This window comes from Cibotium barometz, chromosome 9 (assembly GCF_041138505.1).
Source record: "Cibotium barometz isolate CiBa-2024 chromosome 9, ASM4113850v1, whole genome shotgun sequence".
NCBI classification, from domain to species: Eukaryota; Viridiplantae; Streptophyta; class Polypodiopsida; order Cyatheales; family Cibotiaceae; genus Cibotium; species Cibotium barometz.
Window position 1 is genome coordinate 27996259 of NC_141054.1, and position 15111 is coordinate 28011369.

Genomic DNA, 15111 nt, shown 5'->3' on the forward strand with positions numbered 1-15111 from the left:
ATTTCACTGGGCTCCGGCCCTACATACTTGCGAAGGAGATTCACATAAAAAGCATTGTGTATGTGCCAATGACTAGGTAATGCCACTCTGAAAGCCACTTCATTGATCTTCTCGATCACTCGAAAAGGCCCATAGTACCTGGTTGCAAGCTTAGGATATGCATCCTCTTTGCCAGGCCTCTTTGCAAGTCTTGCTTTCTCAAATTTCAGCAATACCCAATCATTCTCTTTAACATCCAATTGCCTTCTATGCTTGTCGGTAGCCTTTTTATGCTTGTCTTGTGACCTTGCAATGGCTGTCTGCCCTGAGCAAAAGCAATATCCAAGTCTCTTACATACTCATCAGCTGCAAATATCTCATCCTTTGTGCGAAGGATGGGTGGCAAAACCACCTTACCATAAACAATCTCAAACGGGTCTTTTCGGTAGATGCATGCACTGTGTTGTTATATGCAAATTCTACAAGCGGTAAGTACTTTTTCCAAGAAGACTTTTGATCCGCCACAACATTTCAAGAGATCCAACACGGCTGAATTTGCAGCCTCACTTTGCCCATCCGTTTGAGAGTGATAAGCTGATGAGAAGTCCAATTTGGTGCCCATATTATCAAGTAAGGCCCGCCAAAAGAGACTTGTAGTCCTGGGATCTCTATCTTCCACAATGGACTTAGGCATTCCGTGATGTTTGAACACTTGTGCAAGATATATTTTAACCATATGCTGAGCTTTGATGGTCTTTTTGACCGGCAAGAAATGAGCTTGCTTGCTAAACCTGTCTACAATTGTCCAAATTGCATCATTACCCTGTTGGGTACATGGCAAGTCCATAATGAAATCCATTGTAATACTTTTCCATGGCTGCGTGGGAATAGGCAATGGCTGAAGCAAACTTGGTGCCTTTTGCCTATCAAATTTGACTTTTTGACAGGTGATACATGCACGTACATGTGCCTCTATGTCCTTCCGCATACCTGGCCAAAAGAAATACCGTTCAATCATGTGCGTAGTAGGCATTATGCCTCTATGACCAGCATATGGAGGAGCATGGCACTCATCCAAAACCTTTTGCCTCATGTCCGACACCACACATAGGCAATTATCTTTCATGAGATAACCCTCTTTGATCACATATGAGGCATGTGCACGACCAGCTATCAAATCAGCCCAAATAGTGGCAAAATCAGCATCTGTATGATACGAATCATGCATGGTAGACAAATCCCCATGAGAGGCAACTGAGATAGCTGCTACATACGGCTTTCGTGACAATGCATCGGCCACTACATTCTTCTTTCCCGGGGTGTGCAAGATCTGAAAATGAAACATAGAGAGGAAATTGGCCATCCTCATATGCTTCTCTGACAACTTAGTTTGAGTAAGAAAATATCTCAAACTCTGGTGATCTGTCTTCACAGTGAAATCAGTCCCAAGAAGGTAATGTTTCTATATAGTAAGTGCATGAATTACAGCCAAGAGCTCTTTCTCATAAATGCCAAGAGATAGCTCTACATCATGCAATCTACGACTCTCATAAGCCACGGCATATGTCCCTCTTGATTTAGGACAGCTCCTATGCAATTTCCAGATGCATCACATTCCACACAAAAAGGCTTTTGCAAATCCGGAATGATCAACACTGGACCATGAGTAGTTGCATCTTTCAATTTGAGGAATGCATCTCTCTCTACATTAGTCCATTTGAACACGGCCTTCTTCTTTGTCAAATCATGTAAAGGAGAAGCAATCCATGCAAAGTGCCGAATGAACCTGCGGTAGTAAGAGCACAATCCAAGAAAACTACGGATCTCATGCACCGAACTCAATTCGGGCCAATTCCGAATTGCATCAATCTTTGCAGGATCCATCCACACCCCAGCTTTGGACACAATATGCCCAAGATAATGTATCTCTGACAAGAAGAACTCATTCTTCTTTGCATTTATGAAGAGTTTATGCTTATGGAGCTCTTCAAAAACAATAGCGAAATGAGCTTTATGCTCTTCTTCGGTCTTTGAGAAGACTAGGATGCCATCAAAGAAGACATCTGTAAATTTCCTGTACCCACGGAATATGCGATCCATCATTCTATTGAATGTATTCGGGGCATTTGTAAGACCAAAAGGCATAACAAGATACTCATAAAGTCCAAATGCTGTCCTGAAAGCAGTTTTGTGTACATCTTCAGACACTATACGCACTTGATGATACCCACTCTTGAGATCAATTCGGCTAAAGCATGCCGATCCATCCAACTTGTCAAGGATGTCGTCTATGCGTGGAATCGGAAATCGATTCTTGATGGTAAGCTTATTCAAAGCTCTATAATCCACACACATACGAAAGGATCCATCCTTCTTTTGAACCAAGAGGACGGGTGAACAATATGGGGAAGAGCTTGGCTGAACCAAACCCTTCTCAAGAAGCTCATTCACTTGCTTCATGATCTCCTCTTTTTGGGATGCACTTACACGATAGGCTGGCCTAATAGGTGGTGAGCTACCCGGCACAAGATCAATGCGATTATCTTCTGGTCGTACATGTGGTAACTCATTTGGTAACTCATCAGCAAAACAATCACTCTGCTCTTGCAAAAATTTCAGCCTATCATTACTAAGAGTGTTTACATGTACAATATTTTCCTCAACATGATCTCGTACAAAAATCAAGTACGCAAAAACACTCTTTTTCATTACTTTCTTAATTTGTACATGAGATACAAGGGGAATGGTATCACTCTCTTCACCAGCATCAATTACATGCCCTCGGCCTTTATGCATGAAGGTGATCCTGTTGGTCTTGTAAGCCTTGCACGGATCAATACGTGTATGCCAAGGCTTTCCAAGCAATACATCACAGCCATTCAAAGGTGCCACAAGAAACCTCATGATCCACATAGCCTTGAATGTGTGCGCAACTTGCCAAAAATAGGCATGACCTGCACTTCTCTACCAAACAAAGGCAGCCCCTGCTTCAATTTGAGGATCCATGTCCTCCACTTCAATACCCAAAGCAGCTGCCATCTGTGTGAATATGAAATTTTCAGATGCACAATCATCAAACATGAACAAAGCGGGCTGATCTTTGAGCTGTCCCCAAGCTTTACATACAACCCTATCTTTGCTATCATGTGAAGTGTTACCTTGCACATCTGGAACCATATGCACATTAGGCTTCATTTGCATTATCACGCTTTTTCTTGTTTGGGCATGCCTTTGCAATATGCTTGGTGCTACCACAAGTAAAGCATTTCCTCTCACTCATATATTGCTTTTTCTGTTCCGGAGTGAGACCATAGTCTCTTAGTTTGCAGGGACGCTTCTTAGTAGTGTTATTTTGAGCCTTTGGATCATTTTTATCTTGGTTTTGGTCCTTTTTAGGTGGCTGTCCATCATTTTGCAGGTTTTGGACAGCCTTCTCTTTGCCTTGAAATGAGGGTTTAGCCTTATTGGATCGACTCAATTTGAGTTCCAATTGTTCGGTGGCGGTGGCGGCTGTGATTAATTGGTGTAAGGTATGACCAGGATACATTTGTAGTCCTGCTTTGTACACGGGTTGCAATCCCGATTGAAACTTCTCTTCCTTTCCGCCTCGGTGACATGCATAAATGGAGACACCTCCAATAGCACTTCCCAAAACTTTTGTACATATGCATTTACTGATTCCCCCTCATTTTGCTTTACCTAATTCCACTTCATTGTTATCTCATTCAATGCATTGGGAGGCAAGAATTGAGCATAGAACCTCTCCTTGAACTCTTCCCATGATCTAACAGGATTCGGTGAGAGCTTCTCCGTGAGCCACCAATGGGCAGCAGTGCCTTTCATGAACATGCTTACATGCCGGATCATGGATTTTGAGTGAAATCCTCATCATTGAAAGCAATATCAAACTGGGCAATAAAAGCATGTGCCTTTGATGCATCATATCCCCATGATATGTGTCAAACTTCATAGATTTGTCTCCGGCTTTAAAGTCACGAGACTTTGATGCATGTGTGTGCATCTCAACATGTTTTCCCCCATGTTTGTCCATTGGGACAGCCCTTGTGACTGGCATCATTTTTGGACCAAAAGGTGATGCATAAGGCATAGATACATGTGCCCTGTAAGCATGAGGCATGGTTGACCCCCCCTCAACATGCATTGATACATTTTCAGCCATAACTTCTCCCTTACGAGCACACTCGAAGGCATGAGTGGCATGAGAGATACGCGGAATACCTGCACCAACAGAAAATTGCAGCCCATGTGGCATGTGTTGTGCATGCACATTTTCAGCCGGCAATGGCATTTGACATACATTTTGACCACTGCCATAAACATTGTATCCTTCACGGGCTACATAAGGTGTTCCTGCATGGCGTAAAGTCACTGATTGTTCCTCTCCCATAGCATGGAGACTCATCCTCTTAGACATAAGTTCTTGTCCGGGCACTTGTGGGGATTCCAAGGCATGTGGGATGGTTGCCTTTTCTACATAGGCATCCTCGGTATGAGCCAAGTATGCACGTGTTGCATCCCTCGGTTGCATGTGCAACTCTTGAGCAATCATTGCCATTGCATGATCCATATAAGATTCAGCTTTCTTGGCCTTCAAACGGTCATGTACCAGTGGATCCTCGCGGCGGTAGGGATTCAATTCTTCTTGTTGTGCATGGAGAAGAGCCTGCATACGAGTAAGTTCAGCCCTCAAGACTTTGAACTCTTTTTCTTGCATCTTCTCTTTGCCACGGGACGGCTGTCCCACATTCATGTTCCCTATTGTGTACCACATGAGTTTGCTCATCCTGTAAAGCATTGCAGGCATGCATTTCATTGTCCCTACCTCTTGTATTAGCATCTCCAACATTCATTGTATGGCTGTCCATAATGTTCTAAGTGTAGAGATAGCTAGTGTTCATGGTGATCGTCTCTCACGATAGAAGTGAAAGAGAACCGTATGCTCTGATACCAATGTAACTTGGTTGAACACAATGCTAATCAATACACTTAAATACACTAAGATTTGATGGACACTTGTTCAAATACAAGAAGTAAATTGTTGAATTGACAAGAGACACACAATGAGCCGGAACGGCCGACCCCTTCCTCAAATAAAGTATATTAATCTTGGGAGAATCAAGTACATAGTGTCATGGGCATTTCTGACCAGATTTTCATATCAATGCATATGAATACAGTATTGCAAACAAGTGGTTGTCAATGTAGACTTGCAACCCACACTACCCTCTCAAGTGCCCATGTTCCCTACCATCTGCTCTCTATTGTTCCACCAACACATGGTAGCAACAATCTGCAAGAGAGCACGTAGGACAAGAGAACACTACACAAGGTATGTGATCTTGTAATCCGGTTCCTCCCTCCTGCTACTTGCTCCCATATTTAAGCCTAAAAGCTTACCAATAGCAAGTAGAGTCGATGACAGCGGAAGTCTTCGCGATGGAAGTCCTTGGAGTGTTGAGATCTTTGATTTTTCGCCTTTCTTCGCGACAAAAGTCTTCAAGAGGATGAAGGGAACCTTGGGAAAGCTTCCCCTATGGTTCAACTCGAGAAAGGAAGGCTGAAATTAGGATTTTCAACAAAAAGACCAGAAATTACAGCAAAAATGAGAGCTGTTTTGCTGAATTTCAGTCATTGGGAGTGAGTAGGAGAGTGATTAGCACTTGGAAACACTCTTGGAAGCTTGGAAAATACCCTAGCAAGTTGGGTATGGCTATGGAGAGCTTGGAAATGGAGAGAAATGGTGGAAAAACAGAGTTTTCAGTCTCCAGGTGAAGGGACATGGGAAGATGCTCATTTTTGAGTAAAAGGGGAGGATGAGGTCCTAGACATTGAGTCTTGTCCGCCTCAAGACTTCAGTGAGTGTGAACTTGGAAGCGGTCATAATTTATAAGTGACTTTTGCCTATGGTCTTGGACCAAGAAGAGTGTTTTACGAATGCTCCACAAGGCGGAGGTTCTGAGGCCTTGACTGGCTAGCGGTCGAAAGCTTGTAACAACAATAAGGGCAAAGAGAAGTCTTCATGGGAGGAGTCTTCTGAGAAGAAGCCCGATTCAGACCGTGAGAAACTGAAGGCCGAGCGGACTTGTAACGATTGTGGCGAGAAAGGCCACTATTGGAGGAAGTGTCCCAAGCGCAATAACGGGAAGAGTGCTGATTCTTTAGCTTCAGTTGCAAAGACTCTAGCCTTTGTGCACTTGGAGATTTTGGACACAGATGCTTCATCTTCTTCGAGCGAGGAGGCAGTTGGCTTCACCGCTAGGGATACTTGGGAGTGGATTCTTGATAGTGGTGCTTCTAGGCACATGACTCCTTCTCGTGAGTTCTTACAAGATCTTAAATGGCAGTTAGGTCGCATTTTCATTGGCGACAATTCCACTATATCGATTCATAGTGAGGGCAGGATGGAGATCATTCCCGATGGCAGAGGGGGGAAGCATTCCTCTTGTGTTCTTTACGTCCTCGCACTTGGTTTTCATATGTTGTTAGTGCATGAGGTTTGCAAGACTGGCTTCCGGGTGGAGTTTGAGGAGGATTCTGCTGCTCTACAAGACAGAGAAACAGGCCAGGTTGTTTGGAAAGGCGGAGTGGAGAACGGTATATACAAACTCTCAGCACTCTCCTCTCTTATAGGCTCTCAAATTGGTGACTTGTGGCACTTTCAGTTTGGCCACTTGAATGTGGATGCCCTGCGGCGGCGAGCTTTCCGGGACCAAAGGGTGATTGGCTTGCCAGATGTTGGCAGCAGGCAGGGACGTAGTTCTTGCATTCGTGGTAAGCAACACAGGGAATCTTTTCCGAAGCAAGCTTCAGGCGGGCTTCGAAACCTTTGGAGTTGGTACACATTGACCTCTGTGGACCTATGCAGATGCCATCCTTGGGAGGTTCTTTGCTGCTTGTTGATGATTGTAGCAGATTCACTTGGTTTATTTCCTTTCCAAGAAGGACCAAGCTTTTGCTCGGTTCAAGGAGTGGCATGTGATGGTGGAGAAAGAGTCTGGCTTGTAGATAAAGACTCCTCTTCGGGTTGACAAAGGAGGAGAGTTTTCTTCCAATGCATTTGTGTGGTTTTGTGCGGAACATGGCATCAAGCGGCAGTTGACTAATACAGGTTCGTCTTCAGAGGATGGAGTGGTTGAGCGTAAGAACCGAATTGTGGTGGAGATGGCGAGGACGATGTTGGAGCATCGTGATCTTCCTCGTCCACTTTGGGGAGAGGCTGTGGCTACGGCTGTCCATATCCTCAACCGATCTCCGACGGCTTCAGTACCGAACATGACTCCCTTTGAGGCTTATTTTGGCAAGAAACCAGATGTCTCCCATTTCCATGTGTTTGGGAGTGATGCATATGTTCAAATTCCAAAGAAGCAGAGGGGGAAGCTTGACTCAAAGTCCCATAAGCTTGTTTTTGTGGGATATAACTCTCTTTCCAAAGGATACAGGTTGTATGACCCGGAGCGGAACGAGGTTGTCGTCAGCAAAGATGCGGTTTTTGATGAGCATGTTCCAGCTTCCACTCTTGATGAGCCGCCACTTCTTGGAGACCCAAACGAGTTTGATGATGATTCCGAGTCGATTGTTCCGGCAGGACAATCTCAGTCAGTTGAGGAGGTTGAGCGTGCGGCTAGAGATGATCCCCCGCAGCAGCAGGAGGCTCCGCGTTCTATTCGAGTATCTTGGTGGTTGTTAGACACCCTTCGGGAGGCCGGTGTTACGGAGCTTCCCTCCGAGTGGACCACAGAGGACGGGCCTCGACGATCGCATAGAGTTCGTAACAAAAGTCATTTAGCGGAGCTCTTACAGGTGAACTATGCTTTGATGTCTCGTATCATGCGGGACAAAGAGTCCCCTTCCATAGAGGAAGCCCTTTCACAGCATACTTGGAGGAAAGCCATGCAGGTGGAATTGGATACCATAGAGAAGAATAAAACTTGGGAGTTGGTTCCGAGGCCGTCAAAATAGTCAGTCATTGGTGTCAAGTGGGTCTTTAAGATCAAGTATACGTTAGATGGGTCGGTGGACAAACACAAAGCTAGACTCGTGGCTAAGGGTTATGCTCAGCGGCCTGGTATCGAGTATGAGAATACCTTTGCACCGACAACGAGGATGACCACGATCTGGACTGTTCTTGCCCTTGCTTCTTCTCAACGGTGGCCCGTATATCAGATGGATGTAAAATCCGCGTTCCTTAATGGTGACCTGCAGGAGGAGGTGTATGTTGAGCAGCCTTCAGGCTTTGAGGTTCCAGGATCAAAGGGGCTGGTTTACAGGTTGCGGAAGGCTTTGTATGGTCGTAAGCAGGCTCCCAGGGCTTGGAATTAGAAGATTGCTTCCTTCTTTCTACGGATTGGATTTCAGAGATCAGTTGCAGATCCTAACTTATTTCTTGTTCGGGAACGCGGCATGGTCACGTTGATCATTCTTTATGTGGATGACCTCCTTCTCACTGGCGGTCATGCGGAGCACATTGTAGTGATGAAGGCTGCCTTGTCCAAGGAGTTTGAGATGACCGATTTAGGCCACTTCTTCTTGGGATTGGAGATCTGGTAGACCCAGAGGGGGTTCTTTGTTTCTTAGGAGCAGTATGTCCATGAGTTGCTTGAGGCCTTTGGGATGGAGAACTGCAAGCCTATCACGTCAATGATGGACCCGAACATGAAGCTTACAGTGAATGATCCTTGTGACCCTCTTGATGCCTCTCTGTATCGGAAGCTGGTTGGCTCATTGATCTAGTTGCTGAACACCAGATTGGACTTGAGCTTTCCTGTGGGGCTGTTGAGCTCGTTCATGCAGACGCCTTTGAAGTCTCATTGGGATGCACGATTGCAGATCTTGCGGTATCTGCAGGGTACGAAGGATCTTGGACTCTTCTACGACACTGGAGGTGAAACAAAGGACCGAGTCCGACTCCAAGGCTGGAGTGACCCAGATTGGGGAGGAGATCCAGACACGAGGAGATCTACATCAGGCAATAGTTTTACTCTCGGCTCAGGAGCTATTTCATGGAGCAGCAAAGAGGCAGCCAACTATTGCCTTGTTGTTTACAGAGGCAGAGTACCGGGCTGCTTGTGGTGCTGCTTTCATCTGCGTTTTGCTCTCTACAGCAGTTGTCTTCATTTCCGTTGTGCATTCTGACAACTTGTACACGGTAGGTAGTATATGCATGTGTAATTAGGGTTAGTCTTAGGGTATCAATTGTAAAATCAGCATGGAATAGAAATGTACAGATTTGGGGAAGTTTTGGACCAGTTTTTGGTAGCGGAAGCATGTGTAAACCAGCCAAGCTTAAGGGCCAGGGATGGGCACCTTTTATTCCAGTTTGAACATGTTTAGTGACTTTTGAGGACACAATATTTGGGCTTGCATAAGGCTGTTTGACTGGAGTTATTGGACAAGTATTTCTCTTGTAAAAAGGATCCGCAAACCTCCATTCTACATACCTTCTACAAGACTTTCTTGAGCAGCCGAGAGAGAGAGAGAGAGAGAGAGAGAGAGAGAGAGAAGATCCAATTGAGAAAGTAGCAGAATTCAGTTCAGACTAGCTCTTGCAGTTATCATTGTAAATATTTCATTTTCTGTCAATTAGTTAATACATGCAATAATTTAGGCGAGAAACTAAGTCTTCTGCTGTCATTTCTTTTCTTCTCTTCCTTTTTTCTGTGCATCTTCAGTTTTATGCATGCAGCATAATCGCAGTCTAAAATAGTACGCTTCCGTTAGTGTACGCCTGACACAAAAAAAACTATTTTGTAATGTTTCAAAACGTTTTGAGGTCAGAATGTTAAGGCACTTTGCAGTCATGAAACATGTTTTTTGTGAGCATGTTCTAGTGTAGTGCAATTTGTAAGCTTGAAAGTTATCTGCAATAATGCTGTGCTTGCTGCCTGCCTTCATGTCTGTTGGTCCTCACCTGTAAATGAATCCTCTACTTATCTAGACACTGTGAATTGGCTAGTAGAGGTGCACTCTCAGGTTGTGTATTGTATAGCACTTTATATGGATAAATGTGTACATTGCTGTGCATTCACCCGTTCATTAGTATCAATTGTGTTTAAAGTACTCTCATGGTATGTTCACCAAAGTGGTGGTTGCTCCCAACAGAAAGTTAAATGCCAGTGCTGAGGATTTACCTTGAGTAAAAAAATGTTGCTTACTGATTGCAGGATAGTCTCGGAGGAGAAGAGGAAGATGGGATCTCTATAGAGCCATTCAATCTGAATCAGGAAAGGGAGGAGGGTTATTTTGATGCAGATGGGAACTATGTGGAGTACAGAAATGATAATGATGTGAAGGTATGATTTGGGAACGTAGTTCGATTGAGAATCTTTTGGTGATTATCGTGCCAACGTCAACACACGATTTTCCATTACATTTTGTTTTACCAGGATGCTTGGTTAGATACTGCTGAGGTAGATACCAGTTTGGCTGCAAAACACATGAAGCAGTATGCTGAAGAGGAGGTCGAACATAGCTTGTCATCCAAGGAGTTGGCTTCCATCAAGCGGAGAATTGCAGATGCTCTTCAACCCGGAGAAACGGTGCACACTTTGTCTAGCATTTCGTAAGTGAGTTATTCTAGTATGCCCTTACAGTAGCTCATGACGGGGGTCGTGCATCGAATGTAGGCGTTAAAGGTTTGTATAGAATTGCCAACATGTGGTTTGGTTACATTAATGTTTAGAGCATGGATACTCCCTTCCTCCCTCTAATCCCATAGTCAAAGTATGCCAAAGTAGACATAAGCAGTATAGCCCAAAAAGGAACCACCTTTCCCTCTGTAGTGTTGTGGGGGACTCGACTTTTAGGCTGCCTGGTGTGTGGCCACTGCATCCAGCATAGGCCTGTGTGTAATTATGTGGCTGCCCATGTGGCAAGGCCTTGCTCTGCTCTTATGGCGTGTTGGTTGCCTTCGTGGCTTGTATTCGAGGAACAAGTTTTAATGGAAGGGACATTTTTGGTTTGTTCAGGTCCTGCACGCATTAAGGAGATTAAAATCAATGTCTACTGAAAAAGATAAACATTCAAAGGCAAAAATGTCAAGCCATACAAAGGAATCCTTTGATATGCTTACGGAAGATGCTATGAAACTCTTAGACCATGGTGATTATAGTAAGTAAACTTGTTGGGTTTCTTGAGATGCTTTTGTTACTGGCAGCTACATCAGACTCTAACAAGACGCATCCCCAAAAATGACTGTTCTCTTGATTTTTTGTGGTGCTTCAGCGTGCATGCGTCTAATCTGATTGCATCACCGTTTGATGGTCTTGCAGATGTTTATCATGAAGAAAAAGAGACCTTTCAACGTGAAGCAGGTACCTTGTCATTTACCTTGCTTAGCTGTAGCCTGTAGTGTGACATTTGTTGCCTTAGAACCATTAAAAAAGCTGTGTACCAGTTCGCTCACTCTTGCCATAAGCATCATTTAAGGTTTAATATGATTTTGCATTGATTAGGTTAAGGGAGTGGTGGAAGAAGGTGGAAGCTACAGTCATTAGGCCTTGTGATGTATTTTTGTTGGCCGTCAGGATATAGAGAAATATATCATGTGAAGTGGTAGGTTCATCGCATATACACTATATAGACTGAGAAATGCGTGGAAGTGGAGGCTGGAGGAGTATGTGCTTCACACTAGCTTCCCATTTGGCAAGACGGTACTGCTTGCAGCCTTATGTTGCTGCATGAAATGCCACTGGAAACATCAGACTAACTGTTGCTTCTGTGAGCAATGACTATTAAATGGGTGGCAGTATGAGGAAGTTACGACTGTTAAATGAAATTATTAAGGTTCCATTTCCCTGCCAGGTGGGGGGCTTTGTTTTAAGCCGAATTGCACAGGAGATATGAACAGATTTAGTCTTGCTCTATTCTCAACTGGAGTTCAACAGTTCTTTGGCATTATGACTAAATGCTTGTTGCTGGCATATAAATTTTTTATTTATTTTTGACTGCAACTTGCTGAGGTTGGTTTATCCAACATTTTGCAGAAGGATATGAGTCTCTGGAGAAAGCAAAACAACATTCTTATAGTTTGAGCTCACGTGGAGAAGGCAGCACCAGTGAGGACATGTTTGGGAGTGACGGAGACAATCCTTCTGTGTTTGAAGCAGAACAGTACAATGGAACAGCTAGAGAAACAGGGGTTACTGCTGACAAAGGTGGAAATGAAGGCAACATGCCACCAAGAAACTCAACACAAGCCTCAGTGGACATGTTTGCTGAGGATGACAATGGAGCTGCCGGCGGAAACAGTGACAACACTCATGGTATTGCTGCTTTTTCTGCCATATCTTGTGCTTTGCTGTTCTATCTGGGCATCCCTTTACATGCTATGGGTATCTTTGTCAGCGCTAGATTCAAATCTCAAATTGCCTTGATTTTTTCCCCAGGTCAAGACTTTTCAGGTGATTTGGGTTATGTTTATGACGAAACAAGTGGGTATGTATCATGTTTCAGTGTATCCATTTCTGATTGGAGCTACGTATCAAGCTGTCCTTGATTATGTTGCCTGCTTATATTCCTCACTTTGGAACCATCAGCCATTCATGTTGGTGTGTTTGTAGCCCCTTCCGTAAAGTTTCTAAACTCTTCTCTGAGATCTCACATACCAACAAGGCTCCTAGGAGCCCTATGACCTGTAGAAGATGGTAGGTGCACATCTAGAGGCCCACTTGTAGAGGAATATTAAAAGGATTGAAAGGTTCAGAACTCATTTGAAACGCGTACTCTTCGTACTTCAGTTTGTTCCACGTAACCCTGCTCAACTCTTGATCTTAGCCTGATTGTATGTTCTTCTTAATACCCACCATCAGCCTGTGCACTGCACATTGTTGCCATCTCTGATTAGAGGGTACTTCAATGCTGAGGTATTTAAAGATGGCCACACTACCTCCACTGGGGTAGAACTGAGAGAGCTGCTTTGAAGGTTACCTTTCGCACATTGACCATCAGCCTACCAAGCATACAAAACTGTTTCGGAAGGGTCATGGCCTTGAAATGGTTTCTTGTTTTTCATAGGTAAGCTTGATAGCTTCGAACAATCGGTATGTGTCAGGGTGCACTAACAGGATGGCTTGCTGAACTACTTTGGAGCAGGAAGTCAAGAAGCAAGCAAAAAAAACCTTTTGCAGTCCTCTCCCACTTGCTTAAATCTCATGCAATAGGAAGCTTTATGTAAATTGCTGCTGTTTGGGCCCTTGTTAGCACTGAGTTTGCTGTTCCCCCACTCTTCAAATTAGGTCTTCGTTCCCTTGGCTGGCTGCTCCTTAGATTTGTAGAAGATCTGTAGAATGGAGAGAAGGGGGTTGTATATTTAGGCCTTTCCAAAGTAGACCAATTTGCCAACTTGTGTTAGCAGACATTGCATTCACACTTTGGTGGGATCTTACTGTACCACACTTTAGGCACCCTGCCTCACACACACGCTTAGTGCTAACAACATGGGCTGATTCTTTTGCTAAACCTCAATCCTTACCAGTAACCTAGCGTGATAAATGCGTCTGAGGGTTGTAGTTGATGCACGTGACAACATAAATGGGCATCTTTTTTGACCCCAATGTTGTTCTTATGATCCCCATGCACACTTGAGCTGCAAGCATTAACTTCATTAGAACTTTTAGGTCAATCACTCTGCTTTATAGGCTATTTCAGGAAACCACATGAAAATCTGCAAAGCAGCAAGACAGCCCTTCGTGCATTCTCCTCCAAAAGCATTACCATATGGTCAGCGGGGCTGTGTGTGTGCCTGCTTGCCCCACGGTCACTTCTTTTCATCTGCCCGTGTTTTCCATGACTGTCCCAAAGTGCTTGGCCAAAGCAAAGCTGGCCATGATGGATTGCTTCCCCCCTCCGTGTAGAAGTCTTATATTTAACAGAAATCCGTGTTGCATGGTCAAATTGAATGTGTCCTGGTTGGTCACATCTCTACTGGAGAGATTTTTAACGCCTACCCTTATACTCTCTGGTGAAGAGTGGAAAACACAAATGTGAGCACATGTGATTGTGGCATATGTCCTGCATTTTACTTGGAGTAAAGTTTCCTCCATTGTTGCTACGAGTCCCGACGTTCAAAGTCTGCAAGAACTGCATATGTGAGTGCTGATGCTAACTTCGCTTTCCTGTAGCGGGCACGCATGTAGGAATGCTGAATAAGCATTTCATGCCAGCATTAATGCTGCGCATCTATTAGATGCTGCCCAGCCTGCTGTTTGCCTACCCACAGGCTTCTGTTTGTGTCCCATGGCTTCCCCTTTTGCTGGCCGACAGGGACATGTTGCCCCTGCTTGCTGTCGGCTGCCTCAAATAGAGGGTCAGGGCTGTAAACAGCCCTTGACCAAGCTGCTGACAGGTCCACCAGCCATGGGCTGGCCTTTGGCTAGCCCATGGGAATGCCATCCTGATCTATATGGTGTTACATGCTTCTAATGCAAGACCTAGGCTAAGGCTGACTTCTACATGCACTAATTTGATGAATTCTCCAAGTGGGTTAAGAGGACTGACTCTAGACTGACCTACGTAGCTCGTGCTTGACTGTCCCTGGATTGAGGGCTCACAAGGGGGTCACGGTGTGCATGTGACATTCCCTTTTGCTTAAATTGGCTGCAAGTTCATGCCTCCAAGTAGTCCACTATTAACTGGAACTTTGTATATAACTGTCGTATTCTTCGATCGGAATGATGCTTCTATTTGTGGATGAGAATTTGTTTGGCAGCGTGACTTTTGCCTCACCGATCATATCTGGTTGTTCTTCTTCTCATATATCCTGAAATGGTGGACCTAATATGGCTTCAATGAAGAAACATGAAAGACATTGTGCATAGTCCAACTTTCTGGCAACGTTAACTTTAAAGAGACATCACTTAACTTTTGAATGACGAGGAAGGGGCAGAAACTTCGGAATGAAAGCTTGGGACAACGCTTGCCCACTTGCTTTAGCCATTGATTCATGATGCGGAGATATACTCAATCCCCTTCCTTAAAGTTGACATCTCGCTTGGATTTGTTGGCTTGCTAGGTATAAGCTTCTTGAGCTTTGGCAAGGCACTTCTTAACTGACTCAATGATCCCTGAAAATGTTTCAGTTGTCTTACTGGCCTCTAGAGATGGTGATATTTGTCT

At 44.4% G+C, this 15111-nt stretch overlaps 1 protein-coding gene across 2 annotated transcripts in view; it reads left to right on the forward strand.

Moving 5' to 3' along the window:
* Positions 1 to 15111, forward strand: part of LOC147635415 (uncharacterized) — a 57996-nt gene that overhangs the window by 29944 nt on the left and 12941 nt on the right. The window contains exons 3-8 of one of the 2 annotated variants that reach the window (XM_086802689.1): positions 10161 to 10289; positions 10383 to 10535; positions 10965 to 11106; positions 11268 to 11309; positions 11982 to 12260; positions 12384 to 12432. In XM_086802689.1, the coding sequence (XP_086658815.1) occupies positions 10161 to 10289; positions 10383 to 10535; positions 10965 to 11106; positions 11268 to 11309; positions 11982 to 12260; positions 12384 to 12432 (794 nt within the window). The remainder of the gene's footprint in view (positions 1 to 10160; positions 10290 to 10382; positions 10536 to 10964; positions 11107 to 11267; positions 11310 to 11981; positions 12261 to 12383; positions 12433 to 15111) is intronic. The other variant, XM_086802690.1, reaches the window with a different exon arrangement.